A 20,466-nucleotide genomic window follows, 5' to 3' on the forward strand; every position below is an offset into this window, starting at 1 on the left:
ATTGATTCAATATAAATTGGTGAGTTTTATTTTAAACTTTCTAATAATTCTAAAAGTCAAATTTACATTAGAAACCAAAAAAAATTGTTTGTAATTTTTTAAACAAGCTTCGTTGTATGGGTTAGTGAGAGAAAACTACTTATACGTGCAAATACTTTCATGTATAAATTGTCAAAGAAGCATACTGCCAACGCCTGGTTTACTGTGTACTCGGAATTATTTTAAGTGTAGTGGCAAACTGAAGTATTTTGAGCTTATTTAATACGGTCGCCATGATATCTCAAGTTTAAATCAGCCGATTTACTAGAAATATGGAAGAATATTCCTTAAATATCTCTCTATCACATAAGGTAACAAAAAAAATTGAAATTTGTAACATTTTTTTTTTAACTGGACAAAGTTAGTGGAAATCTTTATTTTTGAGTATCCGCCATTTTATGAAAAAAATCAGTTTTCCAGCTTTTTGAGATAGCGACATTCGAATTAAGGGGTTCGAATAAAGCCTTGAGAGCTTGTGCGCTCGAGGCTAGCTAGACTTAGTGCGGCGTCTTTAAACGCTTTTTTCTCGAAACTTCATTTTTGAAGTCGGTTGTCAAGATTTCTGGAGAACTACTCAACTGATATTCATGAAATTTCACACAGGTTTTTGAGATACAATTCTTAAATACTTGAACGAAGGTCCTTTTTTTATTAAAACTATTTGAAAAAAAATGTAGCGAAACTTTCACTGAAATTCTAATTTTTTGTTGAAATGACTGCCGAAAGTCCAATTTTTATTTGTTTCCATCGTCCAATTTCTAAGCTAAGGTTTTAGGTAAAATACGTATTTTTTCACTTTAGATGATCCTGCAAGGAGGTCACCGGAAATGGCGTCGTAATGGCCAGTTTAAAATATTTTGTTCCAAAAATTTCAAAATTTCTTGGTTAATAGTATATGTTTATAACAATAAAATTAAAAAAAAAATATTTAATTTTTTATGTGAGAAAAAATTTTTTAAAAAATTCAGTTCTTGCCCGAGAAGACCCATGTAATCCCTTAATTAAGAATCCATTTATGGTTTTATTTTCAGCTGACCACAAAGGTAGAAATTATAGCGACCAGTAGATGGTATTTTTGCAGCCCTTACTTCAAGGACGCATAACTCAATCAAACAAAATATTTATTTTTATGTTTTTTTTTTCAAATCAGAATAAAATATAAATAAAAATTCTAATTTTCAAATATAGTAAAATTAAAAAAAAAAAATGAATGGTAAAAATATCAAATGTTTTTTTTTAATAATAACCAAACAGCTCTCGACTCTAGACTAGTATACCCCCTTAAAATAGAAATGGTCTAACTGATTATAATTAATCGAAATTATGTATTTAAGCCTCAAAAGTTTTTATTATTTTCTTTTATTCAAAATATAGATTAATCTTTAATCACTTTTACAAGTGTCATCTATCGCCGCCACCAAAACGGATATGAACTGATCTGCTTGCAGCTACTAAAAAACTAGTACGAATGCTTCAAGCTCAGAGTTTTTCGGCTTCCGGTACGTGAATACCAATGAGATACGTATATAATTATATATCAAGATACGTTTGTATACAACTCATATCTATGTATATATGTACATATGTATATATGTATGCAAGCTTGTGTATTAACTTAATCCCACGCACTACCCGCATAGATACTTCACACTCAGAACTTAAATCAAATTTCAATAAAGCTGACACGTACACAAAAACACAATGTCGAAACATAAACGTAAAATCGAATTATTGGCATGCAAAGGGAATATGTGCGCACACAGACACCTCCAACAGCCCGGCTTCCTAATATTATTAAGTGCATATATCCACAACACCTATGCACATACTCTCGCATGTAGATGTTTGTATGGAGAACATGCATGTTCTACACACACACGCGCACATCTAGCGTTATGTAAATATAAGAGCACATTCACATTTAGTAAGTGCGCTTGTGATTTGAAAATCAAAGTCAGCAACAGTGTACTTGTAATAAAATGCAATAATCAGCAGCAATTCATTTGACTTTACGGTTGCCCAGAAATGCTGATTATGAGATTTCAATTTCGTTCGCAAGGCAACAACAAATATGCGCCATAAAATTATCGACTGTGCGTGTGTATGTGTATGCATGTGTGGAGGCGATTTGAACACCTGATATACGAATGCCGTGTGCAAAGGCACGCCCATAAATGTGGGTGGCAGTGCTGGGAGTTTGTGTGCTCGGATTTGCCGTTATTTGCGCACCTTTGTTTGGTGTGATGCTGGAAGAATAGGAATTTCGCAAAATTTATTAAATTGTTATTTGCACTCTCAAGTGTGCCTGTGTGCGCACGTGTGTATGTGTTTGTAGATACAAATATGTAAATGGCGAGCAAACGTAAAATTTCGTTGTTACCTTTGTTAATTCCGCATTGTTGTTGCTTGAATGTGTATAGTAATTGTGTTTGCGTGTGTGGATCGAGAGAAACTATGGTGCAAAGTAGAGTCGTGCAGAGGACTTTTAGCGGCAGGGATTAATTTTCCGAGCACCTCAATGTGGCTATGCCAGCTTCTATCGCGTGAGTGGGTAAGTGTGTGTGTGTAAAATGCACAAGAACAACAGCCGTACTGGGCGGCCATGTGCGTGAGTGTCTTTGCTAACCGAAAGCTCCATTTATCAAGCCAGCACGTAACAAAGGTGAGAGTGTTTTAATGCTGATCGAACGTTGTTGGGCGGTTCACCGACACCCTCAGCTATATACGCACAGAAATACATTTATTGCGGCGCACACATGTACAGTTATTGCACTTATGTAAATCATAAGTGGTGCTTTTATATGTGTTCGTGGCGATTTGGCTACGTTTTTGTTACAACTTCTATTTACACCTCCACGCTTGGCGCTTACCCTTCGCCTCTTCCCGCTAGTTTGTTGCCTTGCTAGTGGTTTTCACTTTTAATTAATTGTCCAAACATAATTTATGTGCAGCCCCAAGCCAGATTTGGTATGCGTGTACAAACAATTGTGCAATACAACCAAGCACACATATCTACATGTACATATGTATGTATGTGTGTAAATATTTTTCTTAAGCAAACCGCTACATACTTATATGTGTAGCATATAGTATGTGTTGTGCGTGTATAAATAAAAGCCGCATTTATCAAGCAGGTGCTGGCGCTTTTGTCATGTATGAAAGTGACAGCTTGTTTAGACATTTGTGTTCGCTTTCGTCTTTGATTCTCAGGTTAAATAAAGATGAAAGATTAAGAAAATCAATTAATATTAGACTTAATGCGGGTGAGTATTACAATTTATTGGCACCTGGCCATGGCATTGTGTTATAATGCGTGGTGTGAGTGAATATATCTATGAAACTAGATGGGTAAACAGAAAAAATATTAATTAATATAAATGCATATTGCGTGTTGAAAATTATAATAGTATGCTGAGTAAGTTGTATAAGGTAAGTACAGCCAAGAACTTAAATTTCGGTGCACTAATGACCTTCAAAAATGAAATAAAAACTTTTCCGTACAAAAATTTGATTTCAATCATTAAGTTTGTATGGCAAATGTATGTGTTTCGATGCAAATAAATTATTCGGAAATTATAGCGTTGGCTTAGAAAATAATTCCTGCAAAAATTCGTGAAGATATCTTGTCGAATAAATCGTTTTTCAAGCAACGAATTGCTCTTGATCGCTCAGTTTGTATGCTATAGTCGTTCGATCCGAAAAATTTTCGGAGGTTATACCTATATTTCACACAATAAATTGTGCCGAATTTCGTGAAGATATATATGTAGACAAATGAAAAAGTTTTTCATACAAGCACTTGATTTCGATTGCTCAGTTTGTATGGCAACTCTATGCAATAGTATTTCGATCAGAATAAATTGTTCGGAAATTATAGCATTATTATAGGAATAATCCACACCAAAATTCGGCTATCTTATCAAATAAAGAAAAATTCCCAAAACGTCGTGATTTTCAGTCAGTTTGTATGACAGCTATAAGCTATAGTGGTCAGATCTGAATAAATTGTATGGACATAGTTCACATATATGTAGTCTTTGGATTATAAACTTTATTAATTTAATAATTTATTAAACTCACTTTACATTTTAGTTTTGTTTATTAAATTCACATTTTCCACAACTTATTATTAATTTAACATTTAATTGTCAACTTATCATAACTTATTATAACTTTACATTTTAGTTTTTCACATTTTCCACAACTTATTATTAATTTAATATTTTATTAAATTCACTTAACTTATCATAACTTTAATTGTCAGGCAGCGGCTTGTCTGCCACTTCTGAATACTTCTGTACTTCTGTTTTTACTTCTATAATGTTTTTAAGCCAGCGTAAGCAACTGTCCGAATACACACAAATTATATGTTGCAACTATAATGTACTTTACAAAGTTTCGTTAAGATTTTTTTTTTCAAACGTCATTTGTTTAAGGAAAATGCGAAACTGGTCGCATTATCCCTACGGAATCAGCTGTTTTCGCTTTTTGTCAACAGATACATCATTTTGAATTTGAAAACGAAAAGGAAGAAGAGTGTTTTGTCAACAGATAAAATCATTGTATATTTGAATATGGAGGACGACGAGTGTTTTTTAAAAAATTTAATAGAGAGTGTGGAAAAATATAAATGTTTGTACGAGAAAAAAAATGCCTTTTATTTCAATCTCGTAAATAAAGACAAAGCGTGGAAAGCAATCGCAGAACTATGCGGTAAAAGTGGTATGTATTAACACTGTTATAGAAATATATATTTTTGTATTAAATATTTTTTATGTTTGTTTCAATTAAAAGATCTAGAATGCAAACATAGATGGAAGCTACTCCGGGAGCGCTTCTGTAAAGAAATAAAAAGGTTAGAAGCTCCATCAGGTAGCGGAATGAGCTACTTAGAGGAATGGCGTTTTTAAAACCCATGATGTTTCTGAGAGACTCTGTCACACCGCGTCGGTAGGTACTTTGTATAAATTTTAATGTTTTTAAATATAACTTTTTCATTGTACAGCACTCGTGATAATGCAGAAGCAAATGCAGACTCTATCTTGGATTCATCTACGACTGATAGTGTAAATGAAATTTCATCGCCACCTCCGAAGAAACAAAAAAGTCTCTCCCTTGAAAGTCTCTCCCTTGAAAGTCTCTACCAGAAACTTGGCGCAACAATGGAGAACATAGAAAAGCAGATAGCGGCGCCGGCTGAAAGAAGTGAAACTGATGAGGCCTTTATGACGACTGTTTTGTGTCTGATGCAAGACCTGCCAGTGTCAAAGACAGTTTCCAAGAAAAAATGATATCAGAATTATATCGCTTACGTCGCGAAAATAGGCAAAAATGAAATTGAAAAGAATTCAACATGATTTCCTTATTTTTTAAAACGCTTGGAGCACTGATTTTTTTAGTATATTTTATATTTATAATAACAAAAATATTTATTATAAAAAGATGCATAAAATGCATGTACCTGAACTCTTTTGAGTAATTGTTCCTGAAGTATTTTTCTTTTAATTTATAATAAAAACAATTGAATGAATTTAATTAAACTCCATTTAGTTTTATTAAAAAAGAAATAAACAAGTTCGAAATGATGTTAGATATGTGATTTTAGAATATGTTTTAAAAAGTGTTAAAAAAACTGCATAAGTTATTTCTAATTTCCAAAGAACTTCTTCCACCGTAATGATGCAAATTGGAAGATTGCATAATCGATGGGATATTACTTTCAACTTCTCTACGCCATAAACCGTCATGAAAATCACCATTAGAGTCCTCCCAATCAGCATAGTTGCTTGCAATATACGAAGATGCATTAACGTTGTTAAACATAATAAAATTATGTAAGGCAACGCACGCTAAAACAATTTTTTCTGCATTTTCAGGAAATAAATGTAATGTTGTTAGTAAAACTCGCCAACGCACTACTAGTATCCCAAAAGAGTTTTCAATTGTGCGAGGAGCTCTTGATAACCTTTTATTAAACACCTCTTTTTCATTTGGTAGCATTCCCCCAGGGTATGGGGGCATTAAATTTATCACTAAAGGAAAGGCAGCATCACCAGCGAAGAGGTGTGGAGTTTTTAGTTGCGTATTTGGTAAGTTTTTCGCTGGAGGGATGGGGAGTTTATGATCTAATAACCTCTTTCCCAATCGACTCACTTGAAAAATACCTTTACATGTAAAGAGAAACAATAATATTAATAAAAAAAAAACAAATGCACAATTATAAAAGTCCTCACCACCATCACTCTGACTTCCATATGCACCAATATCTATATAGGTAAACCGATATCGGGCATCACACACTGCTAACAATACAATAGAAAAAAATTTTTTGTAGCAGAAAAATTGACTACCGCTTTTAGGTGGGCATCGAATAGCGATATGCTTCCCATCAATAGATCCAACACAGTTGGGCATATTCCACAGTTCCCAGAAGTCTTGAGAAATTTGCTTGAAATCTTCTTCATTAGGCTCAGATACATAAACAGCGCCTAACTTTGTCCAAAGGACTTCAGCTGTCTCCAGAATAATGCGCCTAACCGTTTCCTTCCCCAGTTGAAATGACCATGCCAACGATTGAAACGAAGTTCCTTGTGACAAATATCTTTAAGAAACAGAAAAAAGAATAACACATAATAAAAATATATTAAAATGAACAAACTTACTGTAATGTCAAAGCTAATCGACATTCCGGTTGCACAGGCTCCCTCAACGAATTCTTTTTTAAAAAGGGCTCAACAAGAGTAAGCAAAAGCCCATATACTTGTGGCGTAATTCGCGTGTATATAAAAAAATCAGCGTGGTCAATCCTCTTCATTTCCAGGAATCGTACAAAGAAACCATCCTTCCTCCTCTTTCTGTTTATTTCCCTCACTGAACACGACCGAACTCTTTTTTTTGTAATTTCACTAATTTCTGTCAATATGCGTATTCCGTCTAAAACAGACGTAAGGATTTTTATTGTTTTTTACTTCTGTTTTAGTCAACTATTGTCTACTATGCTCGACTGTATATTTCGAATATTGTTCGAGTGTAGTTCGAATTGATCATATGTTCGTATAGTTTTGGTCAGGAGGTGCATTTAAAAGGCACGTCCGCTACGTGTGGACCTTTGACCCACAGGTTCCACTCCCACAATCGGCCGTCCTGCACCGTCATTCGCCCCGAATGAAGTGTTTCACCCCTTCATATATTCTGCTACAGAAACAGTATTTCGTGGCCCTTTGTTCTCGCTCACCCTCTAAACATCATACCTGCCGTCTATGCTTATTTTCTCTTTGTATCTTACAGATGTTCTTTTTAGCCAGTTTTGAAATGTCATCATTGGAAAATTGTTCCGTATTATGTCTTCCTTTAGTTTTCTAAAGTCACCATAAATCCTTTTCGTACCATGTTTTCTTAGAACCAAAACAACTGGAGAAGCATACTCAGAGTTGCTTTGCCTTTCACTCAACCAATTATCTATTCTCTTCTGATCAGCGCATGAAACACGTGTTGGGGTTTGGTAAAAAGGAATATCATCTATTGCCTGAATCTTTACGTTCAAATTACCTAAATCAAGATTTGAAGCTGTATCTGGAGTGGTATATTTTTCCTCAAAGGCTTCACAAAGTGCAGTAAATTCGGTTAAGGCCAAATTACTAGCAATTGCGTTGTCCTCTACTTCCGTTACTTTAAACTCCTTGTCGCTTACGATATTGCTTTCGTTTTTACTCTGACATACATGTCTTGTCTCTAAACTATCTTCATTATTTAAACCTTTCAGCTCTTTCCTGCTGAATTTAGCGCCCTTTTCGCTACAAAAAATATTTATGCTATTCAAAATATCGTTTCCCATAATGACTTCGCATGGCAAATCATTTAGTCCTGTAACATGGAAAGTTACTATGAAATGGATCCCATCCGCTTCGATATTTGCCTCAAAACTACCTAGTGTACATACTTTACTGCCTTTAATCCCTCCCAGGAACAAACGATTGTCGCTAAGCTTTGAAATCCCTGCACACTTATACATATCATGTCTCATCAAACACACGTTAGCACCCGTATCAATTAGAGCACTAATTATCAAGTCACCCATCTTTATTGGTTTAAAAATGTGACTCTTACTCCAAACAGTCAAAGCGTTGCTGCGTTTTGATTCTGTTTTAATATTCACCTCGCCTCTACGATCGCATTCAAATTGACGATGACCTATCTGTCCACACTTGAAACACTTTATCTGCTTTATCTTATCACAACCGTTAGCCAAATGAAATTCACTTCCACAATTAAAACAATTTCTTTCGACCCTTGGTTCTACCGGCGTTGATGCACCGTGCCATGATTTCTCTCTGCTTGATGGCTGTCGAGAATCATGTACCCTCTCGTATACTCTTAGCTGCTCTTTGAGCTCTTGAATTGTTCGCGCCTGATATAAAACCGTTTTATTTACCTTCGAATCCGGGATTCCTTCAATAAAATACAAAATTAGACTCTCTTCATCTAAATTCACTGGCTTGGCAATTTCTATCAAAGTGTACAAATATTCACGAAAACTTTCATTATTTTTCTTTCGACGATTCTGTAATGTGCGATGAATATCGAGTGACGTTGGCCTCACACCGAACTCACTTCTTAATGCTGATTTTAAAGAACTAAAACTTCTGATTCCTGTCTGGCTACGCACAAACAATTTAGCTGCCCCTCTAAGAAGCTGCCTTGCAAACACAAATTGTTGTAAACTACTCCAATTTAAAATTACCGCGTTATCCTCAAACTCTTCTAACCATTTATCAATACTGAGCTCATCTGTACCATTAAATAAGGAAATACTTCCTTCCACATCCCTCAGTGTGAACTGCGGGTTGGACACTATATTGGCTTGGCGAGAGGTTGGTGCCTCTACCATTGTCACTGAACGTAATTCACTTTCGCTTTCATCTTCATCTTCATCCTCTAACACATGTCCGAAATGTAAGAGCAACCTATCTCTTAATTCACATTTCCTACCTTGAACACTCAGTCCAATTTCTCGTAACTTATCCTTCAAGGCTACCACTGTCAAACTCAAAATATCCTGTACGTCCATTGTCTTTTCCTGTTATGTTGATTACAATTTCTAAAAAGAAATATATATACATATACATCTTAAAATATAAATTATTCTTAAGCAATATTGTATCAATTAAATATGTACATAAGTAAATACCAATTCATTTTAAGTTACAACATTTTTATGAAAGTAAATTTTACTTTGAAGTATGTATGTATTTCTACTGACTTCTTCAGATATAAGTACATACATATCAGCAAATTAAATTAACAGGCATGTTTTACGCAGCATTTGTAAATGTAGCTAATTCTTATTGGAATGTACATTAACATTACTTCAACAAACTTACATATGTATACCAATTTATACAAACATACATTTTTGTCATTTACATTTTTTACTTCTGCTACTTTGTTTTAATTTCATTTCTTCAATATTTCATACATACATACATTATTCCTTTTCTTCTCTAACCCTTCTGCCTCATTGTAGTTAAATTTTTGCAGCCTCGCACTTCCCAGAAAGCTTCTCTCCCTTTCTCAAAATTTGGATTACTATATTTTGTAATACATACTTAGCTCAACGGTCGCTTCACTTTAAAATTCTCCGAAGATCGTCCAATTGATGTGTTGCATGATTCTCGGAATGTTGAACTTCTTGGAAACTTACTTAGCTCGACGGTCGCTTCACTTTAAAATTCTCCGAAGATCGTCCAATTAATGTGTTGCATGATTCTCGGAATGTTGAACTTCTTGGAAACTTACTTAGCTCGAATTGATCATATGTTCGTATAGTTTTGGTCAGAGGTGCATTTAAAAGGCACGTCCGCTACGTGTGGACCTTTGACCCACAGGTTCCACTCCCACATATATTCATAAATAAAAAAGATTTCATTTATTTATGAAATAAAGTATTAATAGTAAACTTGTGCCAACACATTATAATGCATTTAACCTGAATATTTTAAGCGCTATAATTGGCGAAAAAAAATTATTATATTTCCCCAATTTCTCATTGTTTTAGTATTTACTATAGAAAAAAATTTTATTTTCAAGCATTCCAGTCAGAGATCGCAAGCATCTCATGGCGAATTAATAACGTTACTTTTGCTTTCATTGCAATGTTCTTAAGCGCACGTCGTACAATACCAAGAAGGTGTAGACACGACAAATATGCACAAAGCTTACATACGTATCGGTTCGTATATTCTAGATAATATGTATTATACATAATAGAATGCAAGTATATAGTGGCAACGACGACGAGTTCGGCAGTGAAAAAGTAATAACTAAGGAAAACTGCAATAATTGCAAGAAAATCCCATTTAATCCGACCGAACGCGACTTCATCACACAAAAAATTATGATTTGTTTTGTTTTTGGTTTTACTTTTTTGTGCCGCATTTTGACAATATTATTATTGCTGCGCAATAGTCGGTTTTATTTGCTGCTTTAGCTGTAGCTACTCTTCAGTTCTTTACTTTTATATTTGATTCTTCGCTTTATGCTTTATGTTCGTCTTTTGTGCCATTTACAGTATTTTTTTTAAATCATATTGTATTTTTTGATAAATATACGTGCTTGTAATGTGTTTTTTTTTTTATTTCTTCCACATTTTCGCACAATTATGCAGCACATATTGAGATTTATCCTCTTAGTAAGCGTCTTCTTTTTGAGATTATCGCCACTTTCTTTACTTTAGTGTGCTCGTGTAAAAATAATGACCTTATACCATTTGAAAACTTTGAAAATTTAAGGCCGTTGAGTTTTGAGTTTTTTTGTAAGAGAGATATTACTTAAATGTAGTCATAAGCTACTGTATGTATTAGTGATACTAAAATCTCTTTAAAATTTTTAAATCTTCGCTCTTAATCAGGAGTGTTGAGAACAAGAATAGAAAATATGCAGCCAATTACTTTTGACACAATAAAAACTGGTGCACCGGTCAATGTCCAAAAAAAAGGGATGGTAATGTTTTTTGAATCTAGCGCCCCCTGGTGGCGCCATCTGTATGTTGACTGGTGCATTAGAATATGGGATCTTTATCGATTGTCTAGTGAGAATTTCATGACATTTCATTGATTGGAAGTGAAGTTATTGTGTTTAGCTGTCAGTATGTTTGTGTTATCGCTGCGTAAATGGGCTTCGAACAAAGAGCCAACATTAAATTTTAGTTTTAAAATTGGTAAAACTTTTACCGAAACGTTTCAATTTGTTTAATCACTACCCGCTTCAATTACCACTTGCTAAACTTTGTTTATTTAAAAATAAAAAAACATCCGGTTTCAACACTTGATTTGTGTATTTAACAATATGAATTCACTTTATAAAGTAAGTTCAATATATATTTATTACTGATGGAAGGATGGAGATGGAGCGATGCGTGGCGGTGGCGGAAAAAGCGACGTAGATTCAAAGGCGGACGAATCAGAACTAGCGTGTGGATATAGCGTTTTCAAAGTGGTCGTGAGGACATAAATAACCATCAACATGTGGGCCAATCAACATCCGTGATCACCGAAAATTCCATCGAAACTGTGCGTAAAATTCATCAAAAATCATCATTGAAATTCATGGAAATGGAATTGAACATCTCCGAAACATCGATTTATCGCATTTGGTGCGCCGTATTCGACGTGTTCGGCCCGAATATCGCAAAGATGAAAGTTGTCGTTTGTTGCACTATAAAGCGCCGTCTCATCAATCTTGTGTTCTTTTTTAAGTCCTGTTTACTACTGTGAATTTTTTATTAATACTTCGCGTGTTTCGAATCGGTAAATTCTTTTGTCTGTTAGTTGATAGTCCTGTTGGAGACATCTATGCTAAATTTCACATCAAAATATTCATTAGTATTTGAGATACGCGTCGGTTTGTAAGGCTCTAAAAGTGAATTCTTCGATTTTTACTACGTCTGAATTTATTGAACAAAGGTGCCATAACGCGCCATCTCATACATTTTCAATTAATAGCGTGCCGCAACCAAAGCATTCGCTTGATTTATCTTCGTGTAACTTCTAGCTATTCAGCAAATTCACATGACCACTCCGAGGACACCGTTTTGACTCAATTGAGGATATAAAAGCTGAATCGAAGAAGGCTCTGATGGCTATCACGACGTAGGATTTTTATTAAGTACAATCTTTTAAGCGGACAACTCTAATAACTGGACAGAAAGGCTAATTCGTCAGTGCCTGTTTATGGGAAATTTCACTGTTTATATTTCTAAACAAACGCATGTATTCACAATCCCCAAAAAATTTAATATAGTTGAACTTCCATAACTCAAAGTCTTGAATTAGCAATAGAATCAAATTGCATACGAATTTCCTGCCATTACTCGAAGTATTTTTGTGGATTATGGTGATTCGAGTTAGGAAAGTTCAACTGTAATTATAGTTTTCAGTAAAATGCCATATCTTAAGGGCCATTTTCTCAATGTTTGTTTAGCAGCCATTTGTCAGTTAAGTTCTGGTAAACTTAAAGAAAGTTTCTTCTTTCGGTAGAGAACCTTTTTTTAACTAGAACCGACAGATGCTGTTAACCTAACTGAGAAAACAGCCTTGAATTCGTTATTTTTTCCATTGATATTTATTTGTATGAACATATTCAAATTTAAATCTCCAATACAATCCCTTGGGTTCGTATGCCGACAAAAACGTTTTCGCCTTTATTCGTAAGTGAAATTTTTACTGTATTGAATAATTATATGAATAATAGTGTAAAATGTATACCACAGCAACGCGGGGCCGGATCCAATAGTATATTATATATAACTATACCATGAACAGGGCATATTAAGTTTGCCACCATGCTTGCAACACCCAAAAGGATTATATAAAGTACTATATAAAATATCTGTCTACCCGTTTGTCTGTATATACGTGAACTTGTCCCTCAGTTTTTCAGTTATCGCTTCGAAATTTTCAGACTTCTTCTTTCCAAAAAGCTGTTGATTAGTTAGTAGATCCCATAAAATAGGTCAGTAAGTATATGACCAAAATTAAGTTCTTGCATGGAAAACTATAATACTATTTGCGCTGGGTATTCTATATTCAGTGCAACTAAAGTTAACGTTTTTTCTTATTTTTATAATAATTTAAGGATTAAATTGCATTTGCACAGCAACTAAAAATTAATCGCGGAAAAGCGATCTGAAAAACAAAGGTATTATTATTTGGATTCTCAATAGAGCATAACCGAACAAATTTGCGTTTGAAAATCACCAAGCACACAAAATATTTTACGCGTGGTTTAGTATATATAAAAAAACGTATGAGCATACCTATCAAATGTCAGATCCCTTGGGGCATATTCCAAATAGACATACACAAACTGTTATTTTTACACACAGTTTATATGTGTTATTCATTGCAACAAATATAGGCAGCAGTTTTACTGACCAAATTCGAAAATTTGGCAGAATTTGTATTGTTTTTTATTGCGATAAGCCTCATAAAAATTATGCAACTAAAATGGTTAATATTGGCAGAGAAATTTTCATACCGTCCGGGTAATATACAATGCTTAATTTTTCAATAATTCATTTTAAAGGGCCCGACATTTGAATGTACGTTTTTGGTAACATGTCACATCATATTTAATGTTCAACTCATTTTATAAGTCAGATAGAGAGACGGAAGTACTCTATATAAGACCGACACATATCAGGGAAACTATAAATATTTTTTTTTGTCTCAGTATGGATCGAACACGATTAGATATTTAATCTGAAAATGACGATTTCATGCCTGCAGTAAAAATCGTAAAATAACATTAACATATATCCATAAAAGCCTCCACTATGAGGTATTGCACAAAAAAATAAGTAAAGCATATACATATGTATCTACTCGCTATACTTTCAATCAACACTCACCTGGGACTATCAGTAGACAGGTGAGTACCAAACACCATCTCAGCCATGTTTCACCCGCATAAATAGCAGATGCTTTGCTCACACAATATGTCAGCATGCCACTTGCTCTGTCCTTATGCCAATTTAGAGGTTTGTGCGTTGCAAAGCGGTGCTGTGCTTTATGAGCTTCTGTCGTTAGTAGCCTCGCTGGCATTTTGATATTTTAACTACCCTTCAGTGGCCTAGAATGTGCTCGTACCTATACTTATGTGTTCTGCTCGTTTATATATAGGATTTTATAGACAATTTGTTGGCAAGCATTATTCACACATATTTGCTCAATTGGCGGCCTTCGGCATTATCGATGCTAACAGCTGTTGAAAATGGGCGGAGTTATTTGATTTGATTCTTCACTTGCGGTTTTACTGTCTAAATTCTGCATATGTTACATGAGTGCTCTGTAAAATGACAAGAGAATGTAAAAATTATAGATCACACTTTTGATTTTATACATTTTTTTTGAACATTATATAATCTGAATAATTTTTATAAAATATTAGTAAGCATATAAGCGCAGATTATTGTGTGTTTACTTGTATAGACAAAACGTCGAAGGCTTATTATCTATTAATACTATATAACGAAAATATCCAAATCCTTATAATTTTCTATAAGTTTTATTCCTGTATCAATCAGCAGCTTTAAACATTTTTCCTTTTCAACCACAACGATTGAAATCATCGCATGATTATTATAGCACACTTAAAAAGTCCCACATTTTAAATTGATTGAGTTGGCCATGTGGAAGGAAAATAGAACATGAAATATTATAGCAAAGTAAATAAAAAATTGCAAAATAAAAAATGTGCTTATATAAAAGAAATTCGAGCGTAAAAATCGTGCAAACGTATGAAGCACTCACACATTAACCCCATTCAACACTCTTCATTCAATCATTGCCAAAGCATAGGCACCGAGAGTGTATAAAAAGGGTTTGTAAACAAGCATAGAGCAGAAGCATCCTTCCAGGTCAGAGTGTAAAATATATATGCGTACATAAATTTGTATGGATATGCATATACATATGTATTCAATATAATAATCTAAATACATATATTTATTAGCCTGTAGAAAAATAGCCTGCAGGAACACTAAAGCGAAGACAAAGCGAGCTGAAAAATATTATTTAGGAGCGTATTTGTTAAGAGCTTATGCTTGAGGATATGAAGTCCGTTACATACTGCCAAAAAATATGGTAGTTTTTCATTATTGTTGAAAAAAATATTAGTTTATTTACAGTTTAAGGCCAACTAATTTTTAACTACTGTTCAGCAAATAAATTAGGTAAATAATTGTCTCCAATTGGTTCACACTTGCTTGTATGATATTTCAAGTATTTGAAGCGCAATCGGATGTCTTCTAAAATGAGTAGAGTTGTAAAGATATTACAGATTATACTTCGACAATGTTTTGCACATAATAAATGCATAGACTAGTCCTAATAGGCACTTAAGGCACCAGTAAAAGTCTTACGCTTTCTTTCCTCTAACAGCACCTTAATTTTATAAACGCGTATTCTTTTAACGCATGAACTGTTATTGGTTAACCCAATGGCTATATCTGCTTTAGCGCCTACAAATATGCAATACAACAAAAACAAACAACATGCTATACAGGGTTAACCAAAAGATAATTATCAAGTATTGCTATATGAGATTTTTCAAATTTCTCTAAATTCTCTCAATTATCAGTTAATCAATGCTTATTAAAAATTTTTAAAAAAATTGTATGATAGATTTTTCTTAATAAGAAAACAAAGATATTGAATTATTTTGTATATGACTGTGCTTACAATTCTATTAATGCTTTGGTGAGATTTGCTTTCATTTTTAATTACTTATTTTCAAAACAAAACTTAAACATTTTACAAACATATGAAAATCAAAAAATGTGAAACAAAATAGCCGATATATTTTTTGGTTTTTGTCATTCCAGAAAACAGAGAGACAAATGTCAAAATATTTATTTTATTTCAATAAAGTGCCTTTCATGAACTTATCACTTATAATACCGGGTCTGACTTGTGGATACTAAATTTCAGTTTCTCCTACAACAAAACTAAGGATTTTTTGTAAATGTTTGCTTTTATATAATTTCTGTGCGTATTTCTTTTATCTCTCACGTATTAAACCCCAACTATAAAAGTAAGCTTTAAAATCTAATTTCAAAACAAAAATTACAGTAATTTTCAATGTCTGTCAAATAAAGTGATTTTTGAATGATCAGTGGCAATTGAATTGAGAATGTCCTTAGAGGTCTCATATTTGATGCTATAATCTGAAAGTTGCCAGCCTATATGGTTAGGTTAATCTTTGCTCCTTTGCGATACCAGATGGAGTTCAGTTGCTAGGCCTAAGAGGAGTAGTCATCCTTTTTGATGCCTGCGCTTGATGCGAATTTTAATAGACACAGTGAGGCCTGTCAATACCTCTCCCAGTGTATCATACCGTAAAGGTAAAACAATATTCTTCCTCCTCCATAATTTCTTTATCATTCCAAACTTGCTTTATTGTTCCTTAATTGCTGACGTATTAAATCACCGAGTCCATTGTGAGAAAACAACTTTGACGTAGATGTTTCACCCTCCCATAAACATCCACTGGTAGACTGTACCGATTACTGGGAATTTGGCGACACCATTGTTTTTGAGAACAAACGAATTACTTTTGAAAAGAAAGCAAAATTTTCATTGATTAAAACAGGGCATTTTGTGGACCATAAGTGTAGATATCGTGTGATTTATAGTAAAACCTTAAAACCTTCCGCATGATTTTTAGTATATTTTTGCTGAGGAGACGGAGGGCTGACGTTAAAATTTTGCCCACTTATGGTAGGATAAATAAATTCGGTTGCTAATAAGCCGATATTTCGGGTTTGCAGTTCTTTTGTGACTGTGCTATTAGAGGCCGCTTCTTGCTAGTTTTGGGTAGCTAGAAAAGAAAAGAAAAATTTCCTAAACCGAAGAATGAGAATCATTTTTTTTTTTGTTAAGTGAAGCTTAAAATCTCACCTTTCCAGCACTATATGTACGACACAATGTGATTGGTAGGATGGAATCTGTGGATTCGAAACCATCAAAACTTTCTAATATGCCCAGAACTACAGAAACTGTTTTGCTTTTGTACAGCTGTGATTTGTCAAGAACAAGTGGCGAGTCGCTTCTTTTGATTTTGCTACAACTTTACTTTTGAACCACCCTGTTCTGTTAGCTCTATGCTCTGTGAAATTTATGGCTCGCATATAAAGTAGTTTGAAATTATCGAATATGTAAGCACATATGAAATATTTAGAATTGTTTATGCCTTAGTAGCTAACTGCATATGTATAAGCACTTACGCTCGAGCACCTTCCCACACCTTGGCGTTTTGTTTTCTTTTTTTTTGCCCTATGAAGGGAGTAATTTTTCTTGAAGTCATCGCAGACGAAGTAAGGCGAACCCTTTTCAAAATATCAACCGGCTTGATAAGTGAAAAAGATGTGTGGCAACACAGGCAAACTTTGTACAGCGTGTGCGCGCTTGTAATCCTATATGTAAATGTGCGGGTGAGTGTGTGCATCACTTGTGTGCGTTGTTATAAGGAAAAAACCAAAGCGAATTATTGAAATGAGTAAAATTGTGATTTAGTGATATTTTTGCCGTTTACGCACATCCTTTCATCCGCAAAATGCCGAGTAAACAAAGCTGTGAGTGTGTGCCGCTTAGTGAAAACAATTCCACATATATGTATGCGTGTATGTGTATGAAGTGTCTAAGCATGTGTGCTCAATCGTTGTTCGACATGTGTGTGCGCATACCTATGTATGCATGTGTGTGCAGAAGTTGACGGAAAATGTTTGCTGTTCGCCATAGCAAGGAGCAGAGTGGAATTCTTACGCACTTGCGTTCTCTGCTGCCGCGTCTATATACAAACGCCTAGGAGTTAAAATAAAACCGTTTATAAATATTGTAGCGTATGTGCCGATGTGTCTTCAGCGCCATGGCTAGCACCTACCCAATTTCACGCTTCCTTGCAAAGAATAGCTGCCTGTAGAGAGCGTCGTGGATTTCCAGCGTGGCGAGGGTTATGTGTCTATAAGCATAGATATGTACGTACATATAAACACACCATTTTTGTATATATATTTTCTAAGCTTGTAGCGAAGAAGTTTCTGTAGTTATGCAGGCGTTTGTGTTCGCAGGAATTCTACGGAAGATGACAATGTCGCAGTTTAGAAGTGGTCTAAGGCGTCAGAGACATGTCCTTTTGATTCGGTGATGTGACACAACATTAAGCGGCGTTGTTTGGAAGTAGCAAATTGAAATGCGTTCGTGTGTAAAACAATGGAAAACAAGTAAGGAGGAACCAAGCGCGCTCGAAACCAAACTCAAGACAAATAATTCAAAATTAATATCAGATTAGAATCGAAGACTGCCTTTTCAATAGTTTTGAACGGCATTTTTGTACAATCCTTGCATAACTAGCAGACGTATAAATCGAAAGCCGATATTTTTACTTGATTTGACTCATTCACCAAAATATTTTCCATCGCTAGCCGTAACTTTTTCCCATCTATTTGGCTACTTTGTAAGAACGAAAGCAACCCTTCGGCCAGGTCATGCGTCATCAATCGGAATAACTAGATATTAGAAGAGGCGATGTCAGAAGAATACGGCGATAGGTAGGGTAGGATGTTCCATTTTGACCTTGGAAGCATGTCTGTGGGCGGTATCATGTGGAAGAACTATCTTGCCGTTTCTTTCCGAGCGGGCGTTTTTCCTTCAACGCTCGACTCAAAACTTATTCGGTGGGTTCGGTAGAGAACTCCATTAATGGTTTCTCTTGATTGCAAGAATTCATAGTAAAATACGCCGGGCTGGTCCCACCAAATACATTCACAGCATCAGACGTTCTTTGTCTTCCACGTCATATTTGTCATTTTTGAACTTATGAAACCATTCCTGACACGTTGTTTCATTGATAAAAAGCAACACTCTCCGCAAATGATTCTTGCTCGGCTCGAATTTCGCCATTTTTATGCACAAACAAAACAAAGCACATAATCATAACCAAAAGAGTTTTGGTAGAGTTTTTGACTAATGCCAGCTGGCTATTTAATGTTTCTGAACTTATTTATTCACCGATTGTCAATGCCAGCGCTATCTATGGGAAAACGGTGATTTTTTTTTGTAAGCCTGATAGTTACTGAATTATAAATTTTATGTTTATGAAGTCCATTCTCTCTTCTGAGTATTACAAAACCGCAATATCCCTTTTAATCAATTTGTAATGCTACAAAAATCAAGTGGAAAGGCAATTATTGATTAAATCGAAATTTCGAAATTTCCAGATCGGAAGCGAGCGAACTATTATTGTTGTGCTACACGAACCATACAGCATCGTCTCCGTAAACTTCACAAATTTCATTGGTGGCTTGCGTGGCATTCTTCCCTATTTTACACAAAAATTTCAAAATATAGCGAATTTCTTCATTATTTTCACTCATTTTTAACCACCTGTACTTGTTTTTCAACATCCCCGAATTTAATTTAATGAAGCTTAAAATCACACCTTTCCAACAATATATGGTATGAGCCACTTCGGAAATTTAAATAATTTTAAAATAGAATTTTTTTAGAATTCTCATTTTCTAAGAATATACATTCCGAAATTTAGTATTAACCTCTGCGACGTGTCACGATTATCAGCATCGGAGCATCGGGATCCGAGCTCCACAAAGTCTCTGTCGCACCTTTAAACATTGCGGTGGCAGCGAAATTTTAATTTTGTTTATCGTTCTATCCGAAAAATAGCAAAAAATGCCCGAGGCTGGAATATTTATCATTTTTCATTTCACTCATCCCTATGAGAAGGCACGCCGGATATTGCTTCTGATTATATTTTGACAGTTGCTTTTATTGTCTGAGTTTTTTCTCCTTACAACAGCAGCGCCCCTAAGTAAGCGAATACTACAGTACACACATACATACATATGTATACATGTATAGATATGTATGAGAATGTGCACATACCAATATTGCTCATACGCCCACGTCAAAAAACGCCAGCTCTTGGTTAAAGAAATCAATTTTAAACTTCACGCTTAAACGCAAACGTATTGTTGAGCGCCGCTGACATGACAAATATCTTTGCAATAAAAATGCTTTGAGCAACAAAATAAAAGTGAAACCCGGTTATATAAGAGCTTTACTCAATTGATTGGAACTGAAGAAACACTCACGACGATTTTTTGTTTAAAGCTGGATCCAATCCAGTGAGTAATTTAGGCATAAAACGCCTTTTGAGATACCGAACAGTCTGGTGGTTGGTGTCTGCTCCAGTTGGGAGCTACTTCAAAAAGCCTGCAGACTTTCTTTGGCATCTCTCACTTTAATAAATTGAATTTTTTTTATATTAAAAATTTGTTCCTTTTTGGCAGCGAATGGCAGGAATGTGCCAACTTTGTAATTGCTGTGTTTGCTTATCCGCCTGTTCCCAGCCATA

The 20,466-nt window shown here is 34.7% G+C and overlaps 2 protein-coding genes across 5 annotated transcripts in view; both read right to left on the reverse strand.

The window, feature by feature from the left end:
* Nucleotides 1-20,466, reverse strand: part of LOC120769806 — a 271,930-nt gene that overhangs the window by 79,467 nt on the left and 171,997 nt on the right. For all 4 annotated transcript variants that reach the window (XM_040097005.1, XM_040097006.1, XM_040097007.1 and 1 more), the window contains one exon: nt 13,946-14,382. In XM_040097005.1, the coding sequence (XP_039952939.1) occupies nt 13,946-14,138 (193 nt within the window). In that variant the 5' untranslated portion in view covers nt 14,139-14,382. The remainder of the gene's footprint in view (nt 1-13,945; nt 14,383-20,466) is intronic.
* LOC120769807 lies at nt 7,014-9,931 on the reverse strand. The gene is made up of 2 exons (XM_040097008.1): nt 9,519-9,931; nt 7,014-9,136 (listed from the first exon to the last, which is right to left on the reverse strand). Exon 2 carries the CDS (start codon nt 9,104-9,106, stop codon nt 7,277-7,279), a length of 1,830 nt encoding a protein of 609 aa, XP_039952942.1. The 5' UTR covers nt 9,107-9,136; nt 9,519-9,931; the 3' UTR covers nt 7,014-7,276.

This window comes from Bactrocera tryoni, chromosome 2 (assembly GCF_016617805.1).
Source record: "Bactrocera tryoni isolate S06 chromosome 2, CSIRO_BtryS06_freeze2, whole genome shotgun sequence".
NCBI classification, from domain to species: domain Eukaryota; kingdom Metazoa; phylum Arthropoda; class Insecta; order Diptera; family Tephritidae; genus Bactrocera; species Bactrocera tryoni.

Bases quoted from the DNA above. Each gene is read 5' to 3' on its own strand.
- LOC120769807 (XM_040097008.1), bottom strand. From the start codon at position 9,106: ATGGACGTACAGGATATTTTGAGTTTGACAGTGGTAGCCTTGAAGGAT.